This window comes from Erythrolamprus reginae, chromosome 2 (assembly GCF_031021105.1).
Source record: "Erythrolamprus reginae isolate rEryReg1 chromosome 2, rEryReg1.hap1, whole genome shotgun sequence".
NCBI classification, from domain to species: Eukaryota; Metazoa; Chordata; class Lepidosauria; order Squamata; family Dipsadidae; genus Erythrolamprus; species Erythrolamprus reginae.
The window spans coordinates 29780512-29807975 of record NC_091951.1 but is presented as its reverse complement, the minus strand read 5'-3'; the positions used below and the strand labels follow the sequence as shown (position 1 = coordinate 29807975).

The 27464-nt window shown below is 44.0% G+C and overlaps 5 protein-coding genes across 7 annotated transcripts; all 5 read right to left on the bottom strand.

Annotated features, from left to right (window-relative positions):
• Positions 1–1811: 1811 nt before the first annotated feature.
• LOC139159297 (zinc finger protein with KRAB and SCAN domains 1-like) lies at positions 1812–6644 on the bottom strand. The gene is made up of 4 exons (XM_070736620.1): positions 6327–6644; positions 5422–5535; positions 3558–3675; positions 1812–3177 (listed from the first exon to the last, which is right to left on the bottom strand). Exons 1-4 carry the CDS (start codon positions 6642–6644, stop codon positions 2207–2209), a joined length of 1521 nt encoding a protein of 506 aa, XP_070592721.1. The 3' UTR covers positions 1812–2206.
• Positions 6645–8605: 1961 nt separating this feature from the next.
• LOC139163133 (zinc finger and SCAN domain-containing protein 31-like) lies at positions 8606–13321 on the bottom strand. 3 transcript variants are annotated; one of them, XM_070744102.1, is made up of 4 exons: positions 12798–13321; positions 12096–12209; positions 10020–10137; positions 8606–9524 (listed from the first exon to the last, which is right to left on the bottom strand). In XM_070744102.1, the coding sequence occupies exons 1-4, from the start codon at positions 13113–13115 to the stop codon at positions 9124–9126; spliced, it is 951 nt and encodes a 316-aa protein (XP_070600203.1). In that variant the 5' UTR covers positions 13116–13321; the 3' UTR covers positions 8606–9123. The 3 variants fall into 3 exon arrangements, with proteins under 3 accessions (XP_070600203.1, XP_070600204.1, XP_070600205.1); XM_070744103.1 differs by having other exon boundaries at positions 8606–9521; positions 12798–13315; XM_070744104.1 differs by having other exon boundaries at positions 12096–12203; positions 12798–13315.
• A 906-nt stretch (positions 13322–14227) lies between these two features.
• On the bottom strand, positions 14228–15595 carry LOC139163135 (zinc finger protein 418-like). The gene has a single exon (XM_070744106.1). It carries the CDS (start codon positions 15403–15405, stop codon positions 14530–14532), a length of 876 nt encoding a protein of 291 aa, XP_070600207.1. The 5' UTR covers positions 15406–15595; the 3' UTR covers positions 14228–14529.
• Positions 14386–20462, bottom strand: LOC139163144 (neurotrophin receptor-interacting factor homolog). The gene is made up of 4 exons (XM_070744119.1): positions 19944–20462; positions 18810–18926; positions 17039–17156; positions 14386–15682 (listed from the first exon to the last, which is right to left on the bottom strand). Exons 1-4 carry the CDS (start codon positions 20259–20261, stop codon positions 15639–15641), a joined length of 597 nt encoding a protein of 198 aa, XP_070600220.1. The 5' UTR covers positions 20262–20462; the 3' UTR covers positions 14386–15638.
• Positions 20463–22401: 1939 nt separating this feature from the next.
• Positions 22402–27389, bottom strand: LOC139163134 (zinc finger protein 678-like). Its single transcript, XM_070744105.1, has 4 exons — positions 26054–27389; positions 24870–24987; positions 24055–24171; positions 22402–23676 (listed from the first exon to the last, which is right to left on the bottom strand). Exons 3-4 carry the CDS (start codon positions 24056–24058, stop codon positions 22805–22807), a joined length of 876 nt encoding a protein of 291 aa, XP_070600206.1. The 5' UTR covers positions 24059–24171; positions 24870–24987; positions 26054–27389; the 3' UTR covers positions 22402–22804.
• Positions 27390–27464: the final 75 nt, after the last annotated feature.

Sequence of the window (27464 nt, the reverse complement as noted above, 5' to 3'; positions counted from 1 at the left end):
GGAGAGACTGGATGGAGGCGACTGGAAATGAAAACTCTTCCGCCTTATTGGCGTACAGCAGTGTTTCCCCACCTTGGCAACTTGAAGATATTTGGACTTCAACTCCCAGAATTCCCCAATCAGCATTCGCTGTCTGGGGAATTCTGGGAGTTGAATTCCAAATATTTTCAAGTTGCCAAGGTGGGGAAACACTGGTGTACAGGACCAAGTTATTGCCTCAACAACACAAAAAGAGCCTGTCCGGCTCATCTCCATAGGCAGACTCATTCCCACTCCCCATGAGTCCCACCACTATTGTATCATTTGAAAAATTAGTGATAGTATTGCTAGCGTGAGTTGGAATGCAGTCATTCACATAAAGCATAAAGTAAAGAACTCAACACACAACCCTTTGGTGTAGCAATGTTAAGAATAAGGGCTGAAGAGATATTGCCTAATCTGACCACCTGACAGCGGTCAGACAGGAAATGCAGAATCCAAAAGGAGATGGAATAAGTCCCCCATCCACCCTCCATTTCTGGTGCCAGCACCTTCTCCAGCATCTCCCCTTTGCTGCTTCTTTCTGGCTGCAGCCACTGATCATACTCACTGCAGGTGGCAGCCAAGCTCCACAAGGTGGGAAATGGCAACAATAGCAACCCCAGAAATGTCTGAGTTAAATCTCCGGTTCGGGGACGCCCTCTATCCCTGGAAATCTCTAGGCCTCCATTAGGTCTCCTGCTCAAAGATGGCCAAAAGAAGCCCAAGACAATCCGAGGTGCTTCCACAGCTCATACGTACCCTCTTCTACATTTTGCAAGAGGGGAGAAATGGCTGTCATCTTCAGGCCTTCTGTGTCTGAGGAAATGCAATGGAAATTTTTCCTCACCATTTTCCTATATGTTCCTATCACCTTTAAATGATAGATACATGCTTCCTAGAAGGAACTTACTTTTCCCACAGATCGTGTCTTACAGATGAGAAGCCCTGATAGTAATTTTTTATAATTTTAAGAATCTCTGGTCTGAGGGTGCACTCTATCCCTGGACTCCTGCACGAGGATAGCCAAAAGGAGCCCAAGGGAATCTGAGGGGCTACCCCGCTCCTGAAGAACCATTTAAATAAGAGCCAGCAGCGTGCAGCAGCTGCCCAAAAAGCCAATACGGTTCTAGGCTGCACTAACAGATGGATAGAATGAAAATCACATGAAGTGTTAATACCTCTGTATAATGCCTTGGTAAGGCCACACTTGGAATACTGCTTTCAGTTTTGGTCACCATGATGTAAAAATGATATTGAGACTCTAGAAAGAGTGCAGAGAAGAGCAACATGAAGAAATGGTTTCAGGAACTGGATGGGTCTTGTTTAATGACAATAAGCACTAGGGCAGATGATAGCAGTGTTCCAATATCTCAGGGGTTGCCACAAAAAAGAGGGAGTCAAATTATTCTCCAAAGAACCTGAGCATAGAACAAGAAGCAATGGATGGAAACTAAACTAGGAGAGAAGCAACTTAGAACTAAGGAGGAATTTCCTGACAGTTAGAACAATTAATAAGTGGAACAACTAGCCTCCAGTTGTGAATGTTCCAACAATAGAAATTTTTAAGGAGATCCTTCCATGAAGATTAAGATGTCCTTTTCATCTGCAGGTCTTTCCGCATTCCATTCATTTACATGGTTTCTCTCCAGTGTGTATTATTTCATAACGATTAAGATTAAGATGTCCTTTTTACGCATATGAGTTTCCACATTCCAGGAATATTTATTTATTTACTTACTTACTTACTTACTTACTTACTTACTTACTTACTTACTTACTTACTTACTTACTTACTTACTTACTTGGATTTGTATGCCACCCCTCTCTGAGGACTCGGGGCGGCTCACAGCTTATTCAAAAACAGAATAATAATATGAATTCAATTAGTAGTATATTTTAAAAAACCATTAAATTCAATTAAAAAGAAAACCTATCAAACCAATCATTCAACAATGATACTTAAAACATTCATTGGTCAGGTGGAAGATCTAAAAGCCCCACGCCTGGCTGCAAAGATGAGTTTTTAAACTCTTCCGGAAGGAGAGGACAGTGGGGGCAGGGCGAATCTCCAGGGGGAGCTGATTCCAGATGGTCGGGGCTCCCACAGAAAAGGATCTTCCCCTAGGTCCCGCCAGCCGATATTGTTTGGTCGATGGGACCCTAAGGAGACCAACTCAGTGGGACCTCATCGGTCACTGGGATTTGCGCCACAGAAGGCGGTCATGGAATCCGCCTTCTCCGAGACCTTACATGGTCGCTCCACTGTGTGTATCCTTTCATGTTGATTAAGATGTCCTTTCCTTATAAAGGTTATTCCACATTCCCTGCATTTATATGGTCGCTCCTGTGTGTGTATACTTTCATGACGATATAGATGTCCTTTCCTTATAAAGGTTATTCCACATTGGAGGCATTTATATGGTTTATCTCCAGTATGTATCTTTTCATGGCGATTAAGAGTTCCTTTCCTTTTAAAGGTCTTTCCACATTCCATGCATTTATATGGTCTCTCCTCTGTGTGTATACTTTCATGACGATATAGATGTCCTTTCCGGGTAAAGGTCTTTCCACATTTGAGGCACTTATATGGTTTCTCTCCAGTGTGGATCCTTTGGTGATAATTAAGATTTCCTTTCTGGGTAAAGGTCTTTCCACACATGAGACATTTATGTGATTTCTCCCCATCGTGGCTCTTTTGATGGGGAACAATTTTACTCTTATTAATGAATCTCTGTCCCCTCTCCATGCAGTGTTTCATCTCTCTGCTCCGCCTGGAATCCCTCCCAGATTTTACTAAGGGTTGTGGTTTCCTTTTGCTGTATAGTTCCTTTAGTAAAGAAAGAGAGGAAGAATGACTGATATATTTTTCATATATTTTCCCTTCAGTCTGGTTTATGCCACATTCTTGTAAATCAAATGGATTTTTCTCTTTCCACCCATATTTTTCCTGTTTCTTTCCCTCCATATCTTGCTGGGACAGGAAGCTAGGGATTCCAACAGGAACTGAAGTGGATGACTTCTTGCTTCCATTCTCTGAGTGGTTCCTCTCTCGTCTCCTTGTGTTCTCTTCATGACCAAATATCACTTGTTCAAATTCACACCCCTCTGTCTTTAATCTTGCTTGCTTGCTATTCTCATTTTCCAGCCCATCATCTCCTTGGAAAAGGAAAAGAAATATTTCTGTTACAATTAGAATGGTGAGGATCCTCCCGTACTCAAAATCACGTGTACGAGGTTTGGTACCAACCTATGTGTCTAGCTAGGTTATGAAGGCTATAAATCATAATCTAGGACATTCTGATGACACACAAAGAATTTTTGGCCCAGAAATATATTAAGGCTTTGGTGCTGATTGGTCAATCTGTTCAGCCCCTGCCATAAATATCTAAGACATTTTTAGAGTCTACAGTGAGTATTTCTCACAAGGCCTTAAGGAGGGATGATCACCTTAAGCATCTGAGGATAAATAGCAAGCCATCCTCCACGGAAAAAAAAATCCTCCAATGAATGGAAGCCAGGGGAAAGCCTGGACTTACCGAGATTCTTCAAAAGTTCCCAAGTGACATCTCTGCACACGGTCTTCTGACCACAATCTAGCAGCTCCCACTCTTCCAGCGTGAAGTCCACAGTCACCTCCTCAAATGAACCAGATCCCTGATAGAGAAAGAAAATGTTCTTTGAAAGACATTACCAGGAAAGACTTGGACGTTTTCTCTCTTACTGCACAAAATGGGTTCACAAGGAACTAAACAAATATTTTCTTGCCATAAGCGGACTTATACCTGCATTTTCACATAGTCTTGGTGCTGGGAAGCCATAGCTCCCCAAATCATGGCTTAGATGCATCCAGGCTGTAGAATGGCAAGAATAACTCAGGAAAGAGATTTCAGAGAGCAGAATCTTCCAGGCTAGCAAACTCCTAAGTAAACATGAGGCATCCACTAGAAATTTTTCTTAGCCTATTTTAACATGTTGGCAATGAACCCACAAATCCCAATTCACTGATCTAACAGTCTTACCGCTGTAGCTATTTAAAAATCGCTTAGGGTTTTATCTTCATGGGATTCATACCTAACTAGTTCTTAGCACTCTTCCCAAGAAATATGAAGCACTGTATTAAACTCTTTTCACCAAACAATTTTAAAATAATTTCTAAATTTCAAATTGTCTAATACATTTAAGTCTACAAATGTTCTCTTGCTCACAACTCAAGAACAATCTTCAACACACCGAGGAATGAAAGACCAATGGCGACTTGTCAACCAACGGGGCTTCCATCCTCCTTGAAAGGTTTCGGAGATGGCGGAAAGGGAGAATCCTCGCACTTTGGCTTCAGACAAGGCTCCCTTGAAAAGATGCCAACTTTCCTCCCCCTCCTCCGGAGCACGCGGGGACAGCCACGCGCTCCCCTTTGTCTCCCCGAACGAAGCAGGGGCCATTTGAAGTAGCAGCCCGGAGTCGTAATTCGGCCGCCGCTTATCCTCCCTGTGCTTGATCCTCGGCAGCCCCAGCAACCCTGCACGGCTTCTCTGTCCGGGGGAAACTGCTCCGAGTTCTCCACGCCCCTGTATCTATCTATCTATCTATCTATCTATCTATCTATCTATCTATCTATCTATCCATACATCATCTATCTATCTTTCTAATCCATCCATCCATCCATCTATCTATCCATCAACTATCTATATATCAATCAACCAATCTATCATCTATCCATCATCTAATCTATCCATCTATCTATCATATATCTATGTATCTATCCATCATCTATCTTATCAATCAATCAATCAATCAACCTATCTATCTGTCCATCATCTATCTACCAGCCAACCCACCAATCAATCTATCTGTACATCATCTATCTACCAATCAATCAATCCATCAATCCATCCGTCTATCATATATATATATATATGTAGATTGTTCTGAGTTCGGGTTTTGCCCTGTGTAATATTTTGCATGTTTATGCGACGTTTCGGCGAAATCACATTCACCATCATCAGGCTGAAGTTTCCAAGCTTCGTGCTGTTGTAAAATATATATATATATAGTTTCCAAGCTTCGTGCTGTTGTAAAATATATATATATATAGCCCCTCTATCTATCCATCACTATCTGTCTGTCTGTCTGCCTATGCATCCATCCATCCATCTTATCTATAGTCCGGGGTGGAGCAAGGGTGTGTGTGTCAACCTCTGTTACCTTGAAAAGTGGTCATCTGCAAATGACGCGAGGTGGGGACGGGATAGAAAAGGGCTGCTGCTGCCTCTCCTTGCTTTCAAGGCTCCTTGTTCGCATCCCATGGGCCGCTCCTTACAACTTAGCAGATTGTCTCATCAGCCACTGCCAGAGCCCTCTACCCACCCTTTTACTGCAGCCTAGAAAGGAATTTGCACTTACCTGGCAAGGAGGCCCCAGTTGGATCCTCCTATGAAACAGCTCCTGAGAAGGGCTGGAGGGCTCTGCTCTTTGCTGGACCTCTGCAGGGATCTCCCTCATGAATGGCTCCTGCACCTGATGGAAGAGTCTGGTTTATTATCTGCTTTCGAGAACCAGAACCTTATTAGTTCGCTTGCCTTACTTTTTGCCTCTGTACCTGTATTTCCACAACCCAAATAAAAGTAAAATAACTTGGGGATTCTGCTCTCCATGTGGCTTCTAGTTCTGGGCAAATATTCGTCATTTCAGATAGGTATTTGACTTAAGGAGCCCTGTTTCAATAACTAACAGAATTGTTATGGAAATCACAAGTGTTCCCGTAAGGAAGAACTATTCAGAGAGACACAACTGCTTCATTCACTTTAGAAAACAATATTCTGTGAAATGACTGAAAAACACCTACAGGTTACAATGTAAAATTTTAGGTAATAAAGTCAGAAATAGGATTGAGAATTAATCATTCCAATATCATCAGCTGAATTGGAAAAAGGGACCCAATTAATTCCTGCAGCCGAGGAAACAAAAAGAGATGTTGGAGAAGAAATTGTGACCCCTTCCTCAAATCAAAGACCCTCTTATATCTCTCAGGAGTTTGGGTGGTGGAAACAGGGTTCAATTCTCTTCTCTCTCAGAATTATCTCTAGACGGAAAGAACTATTTCAAGAAATAAAAAGATTAAGAGAAGAAGTGAGATCTCCCGATTCAGGCAGTCAGGAGGCTAATTTTGTTGACTGCAGAGTGCAAGCAATTCTGCAGTTTGACCCTGACCGGATCAAGATCGACAGCCTTCAAACTGTCATTATTATTAGCAGTTCACTGCAGACCCCGAGCGACCCCTGGTTCTCCCCTCCCCACCCCGAGCTCACCTGCCCCTCCTGCGGCTCTTCCCTCTGGGCTCGGCTGAGCAGGAAGCCTTCGGCCAGGGCCACCGCCTGGGAACAGCTCTCGGCTCCGCACTCCCTCACCCAGCCCGCCATCTCCGGGGGCAGCAGGGCCAGCAGCTGCTCCAGCACCACCCGGTCCAGCATCTCCCCTTTGCTGCTCCTCTCCGGCCGCAGCCACTGACGGCACAGCCGGTGCAGGCGACTGCAAAGCTCCCGGGGTTCCTCGGCCTCCTGGCGGCAGCCATCGAGACCGCGGAAACGCCGCCGGTGGATCTCCGGGGTGAACGAAGTGGCGTCCATCCCTGGAGACTTGGAGAGGGTGGTCTAACAAGTGCTCTTTCCTAGACGGGCAAAACGCGACAAGCGCCTCCCCTTTTATCCCACTGGCCAGATTTTTCCCTGGAAACCCCACCTCCCTCCGCTTCGAGAGAATCGACAAGTCTTATGCGCATGCTCCTTTTCTGCCCAATGACGCTTCTCAGACCCCTGAGCCGGGCTAGGCTTTTGATGGAGGGAGGGGGCGAGAGAAAGTGTGATGGGTAGAGGGGATTTCTATTCGCTTCTGCGCACTCGGGATTTGTTTCAGTCTGTGCCCGAATGTTTTTGAAAATGCGGAAGTGTTCCTGGGACAGATGGAAGGAGTGGGGGAGGGTAGAGACTGGATGGAGGGGGCTGGAAATGAAAACTCTTCGGCCTTATTGGTGTAAGGGACCAAGTTATTGTCTCCACACCACGAAAAGAGCCGGTCCAGCTCATCTCCATAGGCAGACTCATTCCCAACCCCCATGAGTCCCACCACTCTTGTATCGCCTGAAAAATTAGTGATAGTATTGCTAGCGTGAGTTGGAATGCAGTCATTCACATAAAGCATACGGCGTAAAGGACTCAACACACAACCCTATGGTGTAGCAGTGTTAAGAATAAGGGCTGAAGAGATATGATTGCCTAATCTGACCACCCGAGAGCGGCCAAAAAGGAAATGCAGAATCCAAAAGGAGATGAAATAAGTCCCCCATCCACCTTCCAATTCTGGTGCCAGCAGTTTCTCCAGCATCTCTTCTTTGCTGCTTCTTTCTGGCCAGCCACTGATCACATACTCAGTACAGGTACACAGGTATACAAGCTCCACAAGGTGGGAAATGGCAACAATAGCAACCCCAGAAATGTCTGAGTTAAATCTCCGGTCGGGGACGCCCTCTATCCCTGGAAATCTCTAGGCCTCCATTAGGTCTCCTGCTGGAGGATGGCCAAAAGAAGCCCAAGGCAATCCGAGGTGCTTCCCCAGCTCCTACATGCCCTCTTCTACATTTTGCAAGAGGGGAGAAATGGCTGTTATCTTCAGGCCTTCTTTGTCTGGGGAAATGCAATGGAAATTTTTCCTCGCCATTTTCCTATGTGTTCGTAGGCTCACATTCAAATGATAGATACATGCTTTCTAGAAGGAGCTTACTTTTCCCACATATGTGCATAACAGATGAGAAGCCATTATAATAATTTTTAATAATTTTAAGAATCTCTGGTCTAAGGGTGCACTCTATCCATGGTCTCCTGCACGAGGATAGCCGAAAGAAGTCCAAGGGAATCTGAGGGGCTACCCTGCTCCTGGGGAACCATTTGAATAATCGCCCGGATTTCGGAGCAGCTGCCCAAAAAGCCAATAAGGTTCTAGGCTGCATTACCAAATGGATAGAATGAAAATCACATGAAGTGTTAATACCTCTTTATAATCCCTTGGTAAGGCCACACTTGGAATACTGCATTCAGTTTTGGTCGCCATGATGTAAAAAGGATATTCAGACTCTAGAAAGAGTGCAGAGAAGAGCAACAAAGATGATTAGGGGACTGGAGGCTAAAACATGAAGAAATGGTTGCAGGAACTGGGTGTGTATAGTTTAATGAAAAGAAGGACTAGGGGAGATGATAGCAGTGTTCCAATATCTCAGGGGTTGCCAAAAAGAAGTGGGAGTCAAATTATTCTCCAAAGCACCTGAGCATAAAACAAGAAGCAATGGATGGAAACTAAACTAGGAGAGAAGCAACTTAGAACTAAGGTGGAATTAATAAATGGAATACCTTGCCTCCAGTTGTGAAACTTCCAACAATGGAAATGTTTAAGGAGATCCTTCCATGAAGATTAAAATGTCCTTTTTGTCTGCAGGCCTTTCCGCATTCCATTCATTTACATGGTTTCTCTCCAGTGTGTATTATTTCATAACAATTAAGGTGCCCTTTTCACGCATAAGAGTTTCCACGTTCCATGATTTTTTTTAAAAAAGTAATTAATGTATTTATTTCAATTCGTATGCCGCCCCGCTTCGAGGACTCGGGGTGGCTCACACCATGTACAAAACCAGAACCATAATATGAATCCAATTAATAGTACATTAAAAAACAATCATTAAATTCAATTAAAAAGAAAACTTATCAAATCAATTATTCAACAATCATACTTAAAAAATTCATTGGTCAGGGAGAAGATCAAAAGCCCCAAGCCTGGCGGCAAAGATGAGTTTTTAAATTCTTCCAGAAGGAGAGGACGGTGGGGGCAGTGTGAATCTCCGGGGGGAGCTGATCCCCTAGTTCCCGCCAGCCAAGACCGCCTTTTCTGAGACCTTATATGGTTGTTCCCCTGTGTGTATCCTTTCATGTTGATTAAGATGTCTTTTCCTTAAAAAGGTTATTCCACATTTCATGCATTTATATGGCCTCTCTCTCCTGAGTGTGTCATGTGGTGGCAAATAAGACAAGTGTTGGTAATGAAACTCTTTCCATATTCCCTTCATTTATATGGTCTCTCCCCAGTGTGGATCCTTTCATGGCGATTAAGATGTCCTTTTATTACAAAGCTTTTTCCACACTCCATGCATTTATAGGGTTTCTCTCCAGTGTGCCTAGTTTGGTGGCATATCAGATGAGTCTTGGTAATGAAACTCTTTCCACACTCCATGCATGTATATGGTCTCTCCCCTGTGTGGATTTTGTTATGTGAAGTAAGGTGCCAGTTTTCTGTAAAGCTTTTTCCACACTCCATGCATTTATGTAGCCTCTCCGCAGTGTGGATCCTTTTGTGATGATTAAGATTTTCTTTCTTGATATTCCCAAATTTCACTTCTTCAACTTCACACGTCTCTGTCTTTAATGTTGCTTGCTTGCTCTTTTTAGCTTCCAGTCCGTCATCTCCTTGTAAAAAGCAAAGAACTATTTCTGTTACAATTACAATGGTGATGATCCCACCCCCTCTCACAAACACCGCACTGAATGGCCTCAAGAAGGGCGGCATAGAAATTTAATAAATGAATAAAGGAAGGAAGGAAGGAAGGAATGGAATGAATAATTAAATAAATAATTAAATAATTAAATAAATAAATGTGTTCCAGGTTTGGTACCAGTTATGTGTCTAGCTAGGATATGAAAGCTGCAAATCATTATCTAGCACGTTCTGATGACACACAATTTTTCAGCCACGAAATATATTAAAGCTTTGGTACTGATTTGTCAATATTTTCAGCCCCTGCCATAAAGATCTAAGACATTTTACGAGTCTACATTGACTATTTCTGACAAGGCCTTAAGGAGGGATGATCACCTTAAGCATCTGAGGATAAATAGCTAGCCATCCTCCACGGAAAAAGAAATCCTCCAATGAATGGAAGCCAGGGGAAAGCCTGGACTTACCGATATTCTTCAAAGCTTCCGACGTGACATCTCTGCACAAGGTCTTCTGACCAGAATCTAGCAGCTCCCACTCTTCCAGTGTGAAGTCCACAGTCACCTCCTCAAATGAACCAGATCCCTGATAGAAAGAAAATGTTCTTTGACAGACACTACCAGGAAAGACTTGGACGTTTTCTCTCTTACGGCACAAAATGGGTTCACAATGATCTAAACCAGTGTTTTTCAACCAGTGTGCCGTGGCACACTAGTGTGCCGCGAGACATGGTCAGGTGTGCCGCGAAGCTGAGCAAGAGAGAGAAAGAGAGAGAGTGAAAGAAAGAAAGCAAGAGAGAGAGAGAAAGAAAACAAGAGAGAGAGGAGAAAGAAAGAGAGAGAGAAAGAAAGAAAGAAAGAGAGAGAGAGAGAAAGCAAGAGAGAGAGAGAGAAAGCAAGAGAGAGAGAAAGAAAGCAAGAGAGAGAGAAAGAGAGGGAGGGAAGGAGGGAGAGAGAAAGTGAGCAAAAAAGAGAGGAAGGAAGGAAGAGAGAAAGAAAGAGGGATGGAGAGAGGAAGGGAGAGAAAGAGGGAGAGAAATAGTGAAAGGGAGGAAGAGAGAGAGAGAGAATTTTTTTGTCCAAACTTTTTTTATCCCCCCCCATTGCCCCCCCGCTCAACGTGCCCCATGATTTTGTATATGTAAAAAATGTGCCGCAGCTCAAAAAAGGTTGAAAATCACTGATCTAAACAAATATTTTCTTGCCATATAGTCTTGGTGCTGGGAAACTGTAGCTCCCCAAATCATGGCTTAGATGCATCCAGGCTGTAGAATGGCAACACAGCAATGGCAAGAATAACTCAGGAAAGAGATTTCAGGGAGCAGAATCTTCCAGCCTAGCAAACTCCTAAGTAAACATGATCCATCCACTAGAAATTTTTCTTAGCCTATTTTAAAATGTTGGCAATGAACCCACAAATCCCAATTCACTTATCTAACAGTCTTACTGCTGTAAATATTTAAAAATCGTTTAGGGTTTTATCTTCATGGGATTCATACCTAACTAGTTTTTAGCACTCTTCCTAAAAAAATATTTAAGTCTACAAATGTTCTCTTGCTCACAACTCAAGAACAATCTTCAACACACCGAGGAATGAAAGACCACTGGCGACTTGTCAACCAACGGGGCTTCCACCCTCCTTGAAAGGTTTCGGAGATGGCGGAAAGGGAGAATCCTGGCACTTTGGCTTCAGACAAGGCTCCCTTGAAAAGATGCAAACTTTCCTCCCCCTCCTCCGGAGACCGCGGGGACAGCCACGCGCTCCCCTTTGTCTCCCCGAACGAAGCAGGGGCCATTTGAAGTAGCAGCCCGGAGTCGTAATTCGGCCGCCGCTTATCCTCCCTGTGCTTGATCCTCGGCAGCCCCAGCAACCCTGCACGGCTTCTCTGTCCGGGGGAAACTGCTCCGAGTTCTCCACGCCCCTGTATCTATCTATCTATCTATCTATCTATCTATCTATCTATCTATCTATCTATCTATCTATCTATCTATCTATCTGTTTATCCATCAACTATCTACCTATCAATCAATCAATCTATCAATCTATCTATCCATCACCTAATCTATCCATCTATCTATCATATATCTATGTATCTATCCATCATCTATCTTATCAATCAATCAATCAATCAACCTATCTATCTGTCCATCATCTATCTACCAACCAACCAATCTATCTATCTGTCCATCATCTTACCAATCAATCAATCCATCCATCCATTCATCCATCTGTCTATCATCTATCTATCTATCTATCTATCTATCTATCTATCTATCTATCTATCTATCCATCCATCCATCCATCCATAGCCTGGGGTGGGGAAAGGGTGTGTGTCAACCTTTGTTACCTTAGAAAGTGGTCATATGCAAATGAGTCAAGGTGGGGACGGGATAGAAAAGGGCTGCTGCTGTCTCTCCTTGCTTTCAAGGCTCCTTGTTCGAATCCCACGGGCTGCTCCTTACAACAGCAGATTGTCTCATCAGCCACTGCGAGACCGCTCTACCCACCCTTTTACTGCAGCCTAGAAAGGAATTTGCACTTACCTGGCAAGGAGGCCCCAGTTGGATCCTCCTATGAAACAGCTCCTGAGAAGGGCTGGAGGGCTCTGCTCTTTGCTGGAGCTCTGCAGGGATCTCCCTCATGAAAGGCCACTGCACCTGACAGAAGAGTCTGGTTTATGATCTGCTTTCGAGAACCAGAACCTTATTAGTTCGCTTCCCTTACTTTTTGCCTCTGTACCTGTATTTCCACAACCCAAATAAAAGTAAAATAACTTGGGGATTCTGCTCTCCATGTGGCTTCTGCTTGTCATTTCAGATATGTGTTGGACTTAAGGAGCCCTGTTTCAATAACTAACAGAATTGTTATGGAAATCACAAGTATTCCCGTAAGGGAGAACTATTCAGATAGACACAAATACTTCATTCACTTCATTATTATTATTATTATTATTATTTATTTATTTATTTATTTATTGGATCAAATTAGGGTTGAATTCTCTTCTCTCTCAGAATTACCTCTAGAAGGAAAGAACTATTTCAAGAAATAAAAAGATTTGGAGAGGAAGTTAGATCTCCCAATTCAGGCAGTCAGGAGGCTAATTCTGTTGACTGTAGAGTGCAAGCAGTTCTGCAGTTTCATCCTGACCTGATCAAGATCGAAAGCCTTCAATCTCTCTTTGTTATTAGCAGTTCACTGCAGACCCCGAGCGACCCCCGGTTCTCCCCTCCCCACCCCGAGCTCACCTGCCCCTCCCGCGGCTCTTCCCTCTGGGCTCGGCTGAGCAGGAAGCCTTCGGCCAGGGCCACCGCCTGGGAACAGCTCTCGGCTCCGCACTCCCTCACCCAGCCCGCCATCTCCGGGGGCAGCAGGGCCAGCAGCTGCTCCAGCACCACCCGGTCCAGCATCTCCCCTTTGCTGCTCCTCTCCGGCCGCAGCCACTGACGGCACAGCCGGTGCAGGCGGCTGCAAAGCTCCCGGGGCTCCTTGGCCTCCTGGCGGCAGCCATCCAGACGGCGGAAGCGCCGCCGGTGGATCTCCAGGCTCAACGAAGCGCCGTCCATCGCTGGAGACCCCGGGGCCTAGACGGCTTTCCTGCTCGAGTGGGGCCGAAACAAGCCAAAAGAGTCCGCGTGGGCCCGACTGCCCAGGTTTCGAGGAAAAGGGAGAAACGGGGCTGATCAAGAGTTTCTGAGACTGGGAAGAGCAGCTTCAAATCGCTCCGCCAGAACTTCCCTCCAATACCTAAAGCGGCTGAGCCAACGAGTGCTCTTTCCTAGACTGGAATAGCGCGGGAGGCACCTCCCCTTTTATCCCACTGGCCAGTTTTTCCTAGAAACCCCACCTCCCTTCGACTCGAGGGTACCGACAACGGTCTTATGCGCATGGGCTTTCTATGCCCAATGACGCTTCTAGGCCCCCTGAGCTGGTTGTGAAAGGAAAAAATAATTATAAGAATCTCTGTTCCGAGGGTGCACTCTATCCCTAGTCTCCTGCAGGAGGATAGCCAAAAGAAGCCCAAGGCAATCTGAGGTGCTCTCCTGCTCCTGGGGAACCATTTAAATAGGAGCCAGGAGTGTGCAGCAACTGCCCAAAAGCCAATACGGTTCTAGACTACATTACGAAAAGGATACAATGAAAATCACATGAAGTGTCAACACCTCTTTATGCCTTTGTAAGGCCACACGTGGAATACTGCATTCAGTTTTGGTTGCCACCATGTAAAAAGGATATTGAGACACTAGAATGTGCAGAGAAGACCAACAAAGATGATTAGGGGACTGGGGGCTAAAACATGAAGAAACGGTTTGTTGAACTGGGTGTGTTTAGTTTAATGAAAAGAAGGACTAGGGGAGATGATAGCAGTGTTCCAATATCTCAGGGGTTGCCACAAAGAAGAGGGAGTCAAATTATTCTCCAAAGAACCTGAGCATAGAACAAGAAGCAATGGATGGAAACTAAACTAGGAGAGAAGCAACTTAGAACTAAGGAGGAATTTCCTGCAGTTAGAACAATTAATAAGCGGAACAACTAGCCTCCAGTTGTGAAACTTCCAACAATGGAAATTTTTAAGGAGATTCTTCCATGAAGATTAAAATGGTTTCTCTCCAGTGTGTATTATTTCATATTGATTAAGATGCCCTTTTTGCGCATCAGAGTTTCCACATTCCATGAATTTATATTTATTTATTTATTTGGATTTGTATGCCGCCCCTCTTCGAGGACTCGGGGTGGCTCACACCATGTACAAAAACAGAACAATAATATGAATCCAATTAATAGTACATTAAAAAACAACCATTAAATTCAATTTAAAAGAAAACCTATCAAAACAATCATTCAACAATCATATTTAATATATTCATTGGTCAGGGGGATGATCTAAAAGCCACAAGCCTGACGGCAAAGATGAATTTTTAAACTCTTTCAGAAGGAGAGGACGGTGGGGGCAGTGCAAATCTCCGGGGGGGAGCTGATTCAAGAGGGTCGGGGCTCCCACAGAAAAGGCTCTTCCCCTAGGTCCCGCCAGCCGACATTGTTTGGTCGACGGGACCCTAAGGAGACCAACTCTGTGGGACCTCCCCGGTCACTGGGATTTGTGCTACAGAAGGCGGTCTTGGAGTCCGCCTTCTCCGAGACCTTACATGGTCGATCCACTGTGTGTATCCTTTCATGTTGATTAAAATGTCCTTTCCTTATAAAGGTTATTCCACATTCCCTGCATTTATATGGTCGCTCCTCTGTGTGTATACTTTCATGACGATATAGATGTCCTTTCCTTATAAAGGTTATTCCACATTCCCTGCATTTATAGGGTCTCTCCCCACTGTGGATCCTTTTGTGATCATTAAGAGTTCCTTTCCTTTTAAAGGTCTTTCCACATTCCATGCATTTATATGGTCGCTCCTCTGTGTGTATACTTTCATGACGATATAGATCTCCTTTGCGTGTAAAGGTCTTTCCACATTTGAGGCACTTAAATGGTTTCTCTCCAGTGTGAATTCTTTGGTGATAATTAAGATTTCCTTTCTTGGTAAAGGTCTTTCCACATTCCATGCATTTATGTGGTCTCTCCCCAGTGTGGATCCTTTGGTGATAATTAAGATTTCTTTTCTGGGTAAAGGTCTTTCCACACATGAGACATTTATGTGATCTCTCCCCATTGTGGCTCTTTTGGTGGAGAACAAGTTTATTCTCATTAATGAATCTCTGTCCCCTCTCCATGCAGTGTTTCATCTCTCTGCTCCGCCTGCAACCCCTCCCAGATTTTATAAAGGGGTGTGGTTTCCTTTTGCTGTATAGTTCCTTTAGTAAAGAAAGAGAGGAAGAATCACTGATATATTTTTCATACATTTCCCCTTCAGTCTGGTTTATGCCACATTCTTGTAAACCAAAATAATTTTTCTCTTTCCACCCATATTTTTCCTTTTTCTTTCCTTCCAGATCTTGCTGGGACAGGAAGCTAGGGATTCCAACAGGAATAGAAGTGGATGACTTCTTTCTTCCATTCTCTGAGTGGTTCCTCTCTCGTCTCCTTGTGTCCTCATGACCAAATTTCACTTGTTCAACTTCATACCCCTCTGTCTTTAATCTTGCTTGCTTGCTATTATCAGGTTCCAGCCCATCATCACTTTGGAAAAGGAAAAGAAATATTTCTGTTACAATTAGAATAGTGAGGATCCTCCCCCACTCAAAGTCATGTGTTCCAGGTTTGGTACCATCTACAGTGGAACCCCGACATAAGAGCTGCTCTACTTAAGAGCAACTCGAGATAAGAGCTGGGAGGGGAGAGATATTTTTGTTCTACTTACAAGCCCAAATTCGAGATACAAGCGCCAAGGAGCTGTCTCCTGAAGCCAAACGCTAACTTCCGTGTTCGGCTTCAGGAGACAGCTGCGAAGCGGCGCGCGTTTTAAAAGGTTGCAGCCGGCCTGGGGGGCTTGGGGGGGGGCTTGCAGCTTTCTTTCTTGCTCTTTTTCTTTCTCTCTTTTACCTTCCCTTCTATTTCTTCTTTTCTTTCTCCTTCCCACCTTCTTCCCTCCCTCCCTCCCTTCACTCATTCCTCTCTTACTCTCCCCTTTCATAAGTTTCCTTGCTTCCTTCCTCTGTTCCTGTCCCTTCCCCCTTTCTTTCTTTCTTTCTTTCTTGCTTGCTCTTTTTCTTTCTCTCTTTTACCTTCCCTTCCTCTATTTCTTCTTTTCTTTCTCCTTCCCACCTTCTTCCCTCCCTCCCTCCCTTCACTCATTCCTCTCTTACTCTCCCCTTTCATAAGTTTCCTTGCTTCCTTCCTCTGTTCCTGTCCCTTCCCTCTTTCCTTCCTTCCCACCCTCCGTCCATTCATTCACCCATTCCTCTCTTGATCGCTTAAAGCCGGTCCCTGGTGCAAAAAGGGTTGGGGACCTCTGTCCTACAGGATTGGGTGGCAGAGAAGTTGAACATATGTAAATTTAAAAGTTTAAGAAAGTTTACAAGTTAGGTGAAAGAAACTTCATTATTCATTTATATGTACATGTACATTTCTTCATTAAAAACATGTCTTTCTGCATAATTTAGACTAACTTTGTGAGTTTTTTGAGGGCTGGAACCAATTAAAATTATTTACATTAATTCCTATGGGGGAAAGTCGTTCGAGATAAGAGCTGCTCGACTTAAGAGCCCAGGTCCGGAACGAATTAAACTCGTATCTCGAGGTACCACTGTATGTGTTTAGCTAGGTTATGAAGGCTACAAATTATAAGCTAGGACATTCTGATGGTACACAAATGATTTTTGGCCAAGAAATATATTAAGGCTTTGGTACTGATTGGTCAATCTGTTCAGCCCCTGCCATAAATATCTAAGACATTTTTAGAGTCTACAGTGAGTATTTCTTACAAGGCCTTAAGGAGGGATGATCACCTTAAGCATCTGAGGGTAAATAGCTAGCCATCCTCCACTGAAAAAGAATTCCTCCAATGAATGGAGGCAGGGGAAAGCCTGGCCTTACCCATATCCTTCAAGTCTTCCCATTTGACATCACTGCACAAGGTCTTTTGATCAGAATCTAGCAGCTCCCACTCCTCCAACGTGAAGTCCACAGTCACCTCCTCAAATGGACCAGAACCCTGATAAAGAAAATGTACGTTGCTAGGCATTTATTCATTCATTCTTATACATGCACACCATTCATAAAATAAAATTTGGCCATGAAAGATGGACAATTCATGGCTCCCAGGCCTGCGGGCAAAGCCAGGTCTTTGTGGCCTTGTGGAAGGCCAGTAGGGTGGGAGCAGTAAGAAAAACCTTTATTGAGTATTTACATAAAAAAAGAACCATAAACAGAGGACAAAACACAACATACAAAGCATACAGAAAGATACAAAAACGTATACAGATATAGAAAAAGTAATTTTCTGATTTACAAATGTATATCAAATCTTATACAAACAACGATTTATACAAATGCCAACCCTCTGTTCACCCTTAGTTTTTTCAGGCAACTTGTATCATTTAACAATAAATTATACTTTTAGTATTACTAACATTATTGTATTTCTAAATCAGATTACTGTTTACAGCTATAAAACATTGTCATTGTTAAACAATTTATCTTTGAACGAATGATATACGTCTGATTAAAGGATTAATAAGATTACATTCGTTTTCCTTTCAAATTTTGTGGGATCTTACAGCTTATAAATTCATAATTTTTAAAGTATTTTTTCAGATTCCCACAATTATTCCATCTACTCCATGTCAGATAGAATTCTATGTCATCTCTTTCCTGCAATTCTAATGCCATCTTATTTATTTCCACAATTTCGAGAATTACATTTATTTATTTTATTTATATGCCGCTATCTCCAAAATGGACTCTGAACATTTATTACGTGCAGTATTAAGTATCTGCCTTAAGTACCTGAGCATAATTCGGGTTTTATTGGGATTCGTTTGGCAGCACTGTAATTTGTTTGTTTGGCAGTAATTTGTTCCAAATAGTTTCTAGGCTTTTTTCCAAAACCTTTTTGCAAAGTATATGTGATAATATGTTCCTATGCTTTCTTTACATTTCCAGCATTTCGAGGATGACATTAAGTACATCTTGGCTAGGTAGGCCAGTGGCAAAAAATTTATAAAACAATTTATAAATCTTTTGCTTACTTGAACTTGATCATTTTAATTTGTATGCCACCCCGAGTCTTCGGAGAGGGACGGCATACAAATGTAATTAATATTATTATTATTATTAATAATAATAATAAGAATAATAATATTAGGTCAATACAACACAGCAAACGAGATCACTATATGCTGTATTTCGTATTTCATCACCAGTTGGGTGCTTCCCAAGCACCTAGGACTACATGATGTAGCGACGAATTATTATTATTTGGGGAGCAGAGTTCCCCAGGCTAACAAACTCCCAAGTAAACATGACACGCCCACCACAATTTTTTTCCTAGCCAGCTTCAAAATGTTGGCAATGAGCATAGAAATCCCAAGTCATTTAGCTAGCTGTCTTATTGTTGCAGCTGTTTAAATTCTTCCCACCAAACAAATTTTCTAATAATTTCTAATTTTCAAATTGTCTAATACAATGAAGCCTACAAATATTTTCTTGCTTGCAACTCAAAAACAATTTTGAACGCAGGGTGTAATCCAACAGTGCATTTGGGGGGACGGGATAAATGGTCACAGATTCAGCATTTCATGGGGAAAAGAGCTCATGGTCAGATGGAGTTTCTACTCCAATGCTCTCAGAAGAAATCTGCACTTACCTGGCAAGGAGGCCCCAGTCGGATCCTCCTAAAAAGCATTTCCTGTGAAGGGCTGGATGGATCTCCTCTTTCCTGGAGTTCTGTGGAGATCTCCCCCATGAACGTCTGGCTTATGATCTGCTTTCAGAGAACCAGAACCAGATTAGTTTGCTTGCCTTACTTTTCCCCCATGTACCAGTATTTTCCCCACCTGAGTCAACCTGACTTTGCCCTCCATGTGGCTGCTATTCCTGGGTAAATGCTGGAAATTCTAGATAGTAGCTGTTTTTCAATGATTTCACAGAATATTATTTTTTTAAAGTTAATGAAACAGTAGTATATGTCTGAACCATACAGGGGGAATACTTGTCCTTTTCAGAGCAGTTCCATTAGCACTTCCACAACAGTGCTCTTTAAGTCCAACGTAGAAACATAGAAGACTGACGGCAGAAAAAGACCTCATGATCCATCTAGTCTGCCCTTAAACTATTTCCTGTTTTCTCTTACGATAAAAATATATAAACATATATCCATCCACTAAGATAAAAAAACAGGAAATAATATAAGGGTAGACTAGATGGATCATGAGGTCTTTTTCTGCCGTCAGTTTTCTATGTTTCTATGTTGGACTTAAAGAGCACTGTTGCGGAAGTGCTAATGGAACTGCTCTGAAAACCACAAGTATTCCCCCTGTATGGTTAGAGATATACTACTGTTTCATTAAGTTTAGAAAATAATATTTTGTGAAATGATTGAAAAACACCTACAGTTGCAATGTACCATTTTAGGTAATAAAGAGATTGAGGATTAGTAATTTGGATATGATCAGCTGAATTGGAAAAAGTGACCCAATTAATTTCTGCACCTGAGGAAAGAAAAAGAGATGTTGGAGATGAAATTGTGACTTATTAGTGAAATTCAAGAACTTCTTGTATCCCTCAAAATTGTGGATGGTGAAAATAGGGTTGAATTCTCTTACAATTATCTCCAGGAGGAAAGAAGTATTTCAAGAAACAAACAGATTCAAAGATGAAATTAGTTCTCCAAATACTGCCAGGCAGTTCTGCAGTTTGATCCTGACTGACTCAAGATTGACAGCCTTTCATTGCAAATATTAAAAGATCCCCGGTTCTCCCCTCCCCACCCCGAGCTCACCTGCCCCTCCTGCGGCTCTTCCCTCTGGGCTCGGCTGAGCAGGAAGCCTTCGGCCAGGGCCACCGCCTGGGAACAGCTCTCGGCTCCGCACTCCCTCACACAGCCCGCCATCTCCGGGGGCAGCAGGGCCAGCAGCTGCTCCAGCACCACCCGGTCCAGCATCTCCCCTTTGCTGCTCCTCTCCGGCCGCAGCCACTGACGGCACAGCCGATGCAGGCGGCTGCAAAGCTCTCGGGGCCCTTCGGCCTCCTGGCGGCAGCCATCCAGACCGCGGAAGCGCCGCCGGTGGATCTCCGGGCTGAAGGAAGCGCCCTCCATCCCTGGAGACCCCCGGGCCTGGACGGCTTTCTTGCTCGAAGGGGCCGAAACAAGCCAAATTGAGTCCGAGGGGGCCTAGACAGCCACTTCGCCCCCGACTGCCCCGGTTTCCAAGAGGGGAGAAACGGGGCTGCTCAACAGTTTCTTTGACTGGGAAGAGCAACTTCAAATCGCAACGCCCACAATTTCCCTCCAATACCTGAATAGGCTGGACCAACGAGACCTCTTTCCTAGAGGGGAAGAGCGCGACAGGCACCTCCCCTTTTATCCAACTGGCCAGTTTTTCCATGGGATCCCCACCTCCCTCTGCTAGTATGGAGAAGGGTCTTATGCGCATGCTCCTTCTCTGACCAATAAAGCTGCAGATCCCTGAGCCGGGCTTGCCTTTAATGGCTGGAGGGGTGGGAGAGAAAGTGTGATGGGTAGAGGGGATTGCTGTTTGCTTCTGCGCGCTTGGGATTTCTTTCAGTCTGTACCCGAATCTTTTTGAAAATGTGGAAGCATTCCTGGGACAGATGGCAGAAGTGTGGGAGGGGAGAGACTGGATGGAGGGGGCTGGAAATGAAAACTCTTCGGCCTTATTGGTGTTATTGTGGACCAAGCTATTGTCTCCACACCACGAAAGGAGAAGGTCCAGCTCATCTCCATAGGCAGACTCATTCCCACCCCCCCATGAGTCCCACCACTCTTGTATCATTTGAAAAATTAGTGATAGTATTGCTAGCGTGAGTTGGAATGCAGTCATTCACATAAAGCATAAAGTAAAGAACTCAACACACAACCCTTTGGTGCAGCAGTGTTAAGAATAAGGGCTGAAGAGATATTATTGCCTAATCTGACCACCTGACAGCGGCCAGACAACAAATGCAGAATCCAAAAGGAGATGGAATAAGTCCCCCATCCACCCTCCATTTCTGGTGCCAGCATTTTCTGCAGCATCTCTTCTTTGCTGCTTGTTTCCGGCTGCAGCCACTGGTCATACTCACTGCAGGTGGCAGCAAAGCTCCACAAGTTGGGAAATGGCAACAATAGCAACCCCAGAAATGTCTGATTTAAATCTCCAGTAGGGGCGAGCCCTCTATCCCTGGAAATCTGTACACCTCCATTAGGTCTCCTGCTGGAGGATGGCCAAAAGAAGCCCAAGGCAATCCGAGGTGCTTCCCCAGCTCCTACATACCCTCTTCTACATTTTGCAAGACAGGAGAAATGGCTGTCATCTTCAGGCCTTCTGTGTTTGGGGAAATGCAATGGAAATTTTTCCTTGCCATTTTCCTATCTGTTCCTAAGCTCACATTCAAATGATAGATACATGCTTTCTAGAAGGAGCTTACTTTTCCCACAGATGTGCATAACAGATGAGAAGCCATTATAATAATTTTTAATAATTTTAAGAATCTCTGGTCTAAGGGTGCACTCTATCCCTGGTCTCCTGCACGAGGATAGCCGAAAGAAGTCCAAGGCAATCTGAGGGGCTACCCTGCTCCTGGGGAACCATTTGAATAATTGCCCGGATTGCGCAGCAGCTGTCAAAAAAGCCAATACGGTTCTAGGCTGCATTACCAATTGGATACAATGAAAATCACATGAAGTGTTAATACCTCTTTGTAATCCCTTGGTAAAGCCACACTTGGAATACTGCATTCAGTTTTGGTCACCATGATGTAAAAAGGATATTGAGACTCTGGAAAGAGTGCAGAGAAGAGCAACAAAGATGACTAGGGGACTGGAGGCTAAAACATGAATAAACGGTTGCAGGATGTGGGTGTGTCAAGTTTAATGAAAAGAAGGACTAGAGGAGATGATAGCAGTGTTCCAATATCTCAGGGGTTGCCAAAAAGAAGAGGGAGTCAAATTATTCTCCAAAGCACCTGAGCATAAAACAAGAAGCAATGGATGGAAACTAAACTAGGAGAGAAGCAATTTAGAACTAAGGTGGAATTAATAAGTGGAACAACTTGCCTCCAGTTGTGAAACTTCCAACAATAGAAATTTTTAAGAAGATCCTTCCATGAAGATTAAAATTGTCCTTTTCACCTGCAGATCTTTCCGCATTCCATTCATTTACATGGTTTCTCTCCAGTGTGTATTATTTCATAACAATTAAGATGCCCTTTTCGCGCATAGGAGTTTCCACATTCCATGAATTTATACATATTTATTTATTTAATTGGATTTGTATGCCGCCCCTCTTCGAGGACTCGGGGCAGCTCACACCATGTACAAAAACAGAACAATAATATGGATCCAATTAATAGTACATTAAAAAACAACCATTAAATTCAATTTAAAAGAAAACCAATCATTCAACAATCATATTTAATACATTCATCGGTAAGGGGGAAGATCTAAAAGCCGCAAGCCTGGCAGCAAAGATGAGTTTTTAAACTCTTTCAGAAGTAGAGGACGGTGGGGGCAGTGCAAATCTCCGGGGGGGAGCTGATTCCAGAGAGTTGGGGCTCCCACAGAGAAGGCTCTTCCCCTAGGTCCCACCAGCTGTCATTGTTTGGTCGACGGGACCCTAAGGAGACCAAATCTGTGGGACCTCACCGGTCGCTGGGATTTGTGCTGCAGAAGGCGGTCTCGGAGACCTTATATGGTCGCTCCACTGTGTGTATCCTTTCATGCTGATCAAGATGTCCTTTCCTTATAAAGGTTATTCCACATTCCATACATTGATATGGTCTCTCCCCAGTGTGGATCCTTTTGTGATGATTAAGACTTCCTTTCTGGGTAAAGGTCTTTCCACATTGGAGGCATTTATATGGTTTCTCTCCAGTATGTATACTTTCATGGCGATTAAGATGTCCTTTCCTTTTAAAGGTCTTTCCACATCCCATGCATTTATATGGTCTCTCCCCAGTGTGGCTCCTTTGGTGATAATTAAGATTTCCTTTATTGGTAAAGGCCTTTCCACACATGAGACATTTATTTGATCTCTCCCCATCGTGGGTCTTTTGGTGGAGAACATGTTTATTCTCATTAATGAATCTCTGTCCCCTCTCCATGCAGTGTTTCATCTCTCTGCTACGCCTGGAATCCCTCCCAGATTTTACAAAGGGTTGTGGTTTCCTTTTGCTGTATAGTTCCTTTAGTAAAGAAAGAGAGGAAGAATGACTGATATATTTTTCATACATTTTTCCTTCAGTCTGGTTTATGCCACGTTCTTGTAAATCAAATGGATTTTTCTCTTTCCACCCATATTTTTCCTTTTGCTTTCCTTCCAGATCTTGCTGGGACAGGAAGCTAGGGATTCCAACAAGAACAGAAGTAGATGACTTCTTGCTTCCATTCTCTGAGTAGTTCCTCTCTCGTCTCCTTGTGTCCTCTTCATGACCAAATTTCACTTGTTCAACTTCATACCCCTCTGTCTTTAATCTTGCTTGCTTGCTATTCTCATTTTCCAGCCCATCATCTCCTTGGAAAAGGAAAATAAATATTTCTGTTACAATTAGAATGGTGAGGATCCTCCCCCACTCAAAGTCATGTGTACTAGGTTTGTTACCACCTATGTGTCTAGCTAGGTTATGAAGGCTATAAATCATAATCTAGGACATTCTGATGGCACACAAAGAATTTTTGGCCAAGAAATATATTAAAGCTTTGGTGCTGATTGGTCAATCTGTTCAGCCCATGCCATAAATATCTAAGACATTTTTAGAGTCTACAGTGAGTATTTCTCACAAGGCCTTAAGGAGGGACGATCATCTTAAGCATCTGAGGATAAATAGCTAGCCATCCTCCACTGAAAAAGAACTCCCCCAATTAATGGAGACAGGGGAAAGCCTGGCCTTACCCATATCCTTCAAGATTTCCCATGTGACATCTCTGCACAAGTGTTTTGATCAGAATCTAGCAGCTCCCACTCCTCCAACGTGAAGTCCACAGTCACCTCCTCAAATGGACCAGATCCCTGTTAAAGAAAATGTACATTGGTAGGCATATATTTATTAATTCTGATACATGCACATGATTCATAAAATAAAATTTGGCCATGAAAGATGGACAATTCATGGCCACCAGGTCTGCAGGCAAAACCAGGTCTTTGTGGCCTTGTGGAAGGCTAGAAGGGTGGGAGCAGTACAGACATTGGGGGGCAGTTGGTTCCATAGAGCTGGGGCAGCCACAGATAAGGCCTTCCCTCACGGTCCTGCCAATCTACATTGGTTAGTCAAGGGACCTGGAAGAGGCCAACTCTGTGTGCTCTTATTGGTCTCTAGGAGGAGGTCCCATAAATAGTCTGGAATAAATAAAGAATAAATAAATAGTCTGAAAAGATGTTCACAAGGAACTAAACGGATATTTTCTCGTTGGAAACAGATTTATGTCTGCATCCCCTTGTCATCTTTGAGGCTGGGAAACTGCAGCTCCACAAATCATGACTGAGGTGCATAGGGGCTGTAGATTGGCATTCATCTAATACAATGAAGCCTACAAATATTTTCTTGCTTGCAACTCAAATACAATTTTGAACGCAGAGTGTAATCCAACAGTGCATTTTGGGGGGGGGGGGATAGGATAAATGGTCACAGATTCAGCATTTGATGGAAAAAGAGCTCATGGTCAGGTGGAGTTTCTAGTCCAATGCTCTCAGAAGAAACCTGCACTTACCTGGCAAGGAGGCCCCAGTCGGATCCCTCCTAAAAAGCATTTCCTGAGAAGGGCTGGAGGGATCTCCTCTTTCCTGGAGTTCTGTGGAGATCTCCCCCATGAACGTCTGGTTTATGATCTGCTTTCAGAGAACCAGAACCAGATTAGTTTGCTTGCCTTACTTTTTCCCCATGTACCAGTATTTTCCCGACCTGACTCAAAGTAAGAGATTCTGCACTCCATGTGGCTGCTATTCCTGAGTAAATGCTGGAAATTCTAGATAGATGTTGTACTTAAAGAGCACTGTTGCCGAAGTGCTAATGGAACTGCTCTGAAAACTACAAGTATTTTGTCTGTACAGAGATATATTACTGTTTCATTAACTTTAGAAAATAATATTCTGTGAAATGATTGAAAAACACCTACAGTTGTAATGTAACATTTTAGGTAATAAAGAGATTGAGAATGAGTAATTTGGATAAGATCAGCTGAATTGGAAAAGTGACCCAATTAATTTCTGAACCTGAGGAAAGAAAAAGAGATGTTGGAGACAAAATTGTGACTTTTTAGTCAAATTCAAGAACTTCTTGTATTGGGGGGGGGGGGGGGCAGCTAAAAAAAGTTTGGACAAAAAAATTCTCTCTCTCTTTCTCCCTTTCGCTCTCTTTCTCTCCCTTCCTCTTTTTTCCCTCTCTCTCCATCCCCCTTTCTTTCTCTCTTCCTTCTTTCCTCTTTTTTGCTCTCTTTCTCTCTCCCTCCCTCTATGTCTTTCTCTCTCCCACCTTCCCTCCCTCTCTTTGTCTCTCTCTTTCTTTCTTTCTTTCTTTCTCTCTCTTGCTTTCTTTCTTTCTCTTTCTCTCTCTCTCTCTTGCTTTCTCTCTCTTGTTTTTCTCTTTCTCTTTCTCTTTCCTTCTCTCTTTCTCTCTTTCTCTCTTTCTCTCTGTTGTTTTCTTTCTCTCTCTGAGCTTCGCGGCACACCTGACCATGTCTCACGGCACACTAGTGTGCCGCGGCACACTGGTTGAAAAACACTGCTCTAAATACTGGCAGTCAGGAGGCTAATTTGTTGATTGCCGACTGCAAGCAGTTCTGCAGTTTCATTCTGACCGGCTCAAGAGCGACAGCCTTCAATCTGTTCTTGCTATTGGCAGTTCACTACAGACCCCGAGCGACCCCCGGTTCTCCCCTCCCCCCCCCCAGCTCACCTGCCCCTCCTGCGGCTCTTCCCTCTGGGCTCGGCTGAGCAGGAAGCCTTCGGCCAGGGCCACCGCCTGGGAACAGCTCCGCACTCCCTCACCCAGCCCGCCATCTCCGGGGGCAGCAGGGCCAGCAGCTGCTCCAGCACCACCCGGTCCAGCATCTCCCCTTTGCTGCTCCTCTCCGGCCGCAGCCACTGACGGCACAGCCGGTGCAGGCGGCTGCAAAGCTCCCGGGCCCCTCGGCCTCCTGGCGGCAGCCATTCAAACCGCGGAAGCGCCGCCGGTGGATCTCTGGGCTGAAGGAAGCGCCCTCCATCCCTGGAGACCCCGGGGCCTGGACGGCTTCTCTGCTCGAAGGCGGCAGAAACAAGGCCAAGGGGTCCGAGTTGGCCCACACAGCCAGTCCAGGAACGAAGAAACGAGGCTCCTCGGCTGCTTCAGATTCTGCGCAGCTTCAAATCGCTCCGCCACAATTTCCAACCAATACCAATACCAACGAGTGCTCTTTCCTAGACTGGCAAAACGCGACAAACGCCTCCCCTTTTATCCCAATGGCCAGATTTTTCCCTGGAAACCTCACCTCGCTCCGCCTCGCGAGAACAGACGTGTTATGCGCATGCTCCTTCTCTGCCGAATAACGCTTCTCAGCCTTTTAAAGACGGGAGGGTGGGGAGAAAGTGTGACGGATAGAGGGCTGCTGTTTGCTTCTGCGCACAGGGGATTTTTTTCAGAAATCAAAAAAGAAGCTCAAGGGAATCTGAGGTGCTCCCCCACTCCTGGGGAACCATTTAAATAGGAGCCCGGAGAGTGCAGCAGCTGCCCAAAAAGGCAATAGGGTTCTATGCTGCACTAACAGATGGATAGAATGAAAATCACATGAAGTGTTAATACCTCTTTATAATGCCTTGGTAAGGCCACACTTGGAATACTGCATTCAGTTGGTGATAAGTATATTGAGACTCTAGAATGTGTGCAGAGAAGAGCAACAAAGATGATTAGGGGACTGGGGGTTAAAACATGAAGCAACGGTTTCAGGAGCCGGGTGGGTCTAGTTTAATGAAAAGAAGGACTAGAGGAGATGATAGCAGTGTTCCAATATCTCAGGGGTTGCCACAAAGAAGAGGGAGTCAAATTATTCTACAAAGAACCTGAGCATAGAACAAGAAGCAATGGATGGAAACTAAAGTAGGAGAGAAGCAACTTAGAACTAAGGAGGAATTTTCTGACAGAACAATTAATAAGTGGCACAATTTGCCCTCCAATGTTGTAACTTCCAACAATGGAAATTTTTAAGGAGATCCCTCCATGAAGATTAAGATATACTTTTCATCTGCAGGTCGTTCCGCATTCCATTCATTTACATGGTTTCTCTCCAGTGTGTATTATTTCATAACGATTAAGGTGCCCTTTTCGTGCA

Coding starts and splice junctions, on each gene's coding strand:
- LOC139163135 (XM_070744106.1), bottom strand. CDS start 15,405: ATGTATGAAAAATATATCAGTGATTCTTCCTCTCTTTCTTTACTAAAG.
- LOC139163133 (XM_070744102.1), bottom strand. CDS start 13,115: ATGGACGGCGCTTCGTTGAGCCTGGAGATCCACCGGCGGCGCTTCCGC. Junction 12,210..12,797: donor AAGAGCCGCGGGAGGGGCAG/GTGAGCTCGGGG, acceptor CTCTTCTGTCAG/GTGCAGTGGCCTTTCATGAG. Junction 10,138..12,095: donor AACTGGGGCCTCCTTGCCAG/GTAAGTGCAAAT, acceptor TCTTTCTATCAG/GGATCTGGTTCATTTGAGGA.
- LOC139159297 (XM_070736620.1), bottom strand. CDS start 6,644: ATGGACGCCACTTCGTTCACCCCGGAGATCCACCGGCGGCGTTTCCGC. Junction 5,536..6,326: donor AAGAGCCGCAGGAGGGGCAG/GTGAGCTCGGGG, acceptor CTCTTCCATCAG/GTGCAGGAGCCATTCATGAG. Junction 3,676..5,421: donor AACTGGGGCCTCCTTGCCAG/GTAAGTGCAAAT, acceptor TTTCTCTATCAG/GGATCTGGTTCATTTGAGGA.
- LOC139163144 (XM_070744119.1), bottom strand. CDS start 20,261: ATGGAGGGCGCTTCCTTCAGCCCGGAGATCCACCGGCGGCGCTTCCGC. Junction 18,927..19,943: donor AAGAGCCGCAGGAGGGGCAG/GTGAGCTCGGGG, acceptor CTCTGAAAGCAG/ATCATAAGCCAGACGTTCAT. Junction 17,157..18,809: donor GACTGGGGCCTCCTTGCCAG/GTAAGTGCAGAT, acceptor TTTCTTTATCAG/GGTTCTGGTCCATTTGAGGA.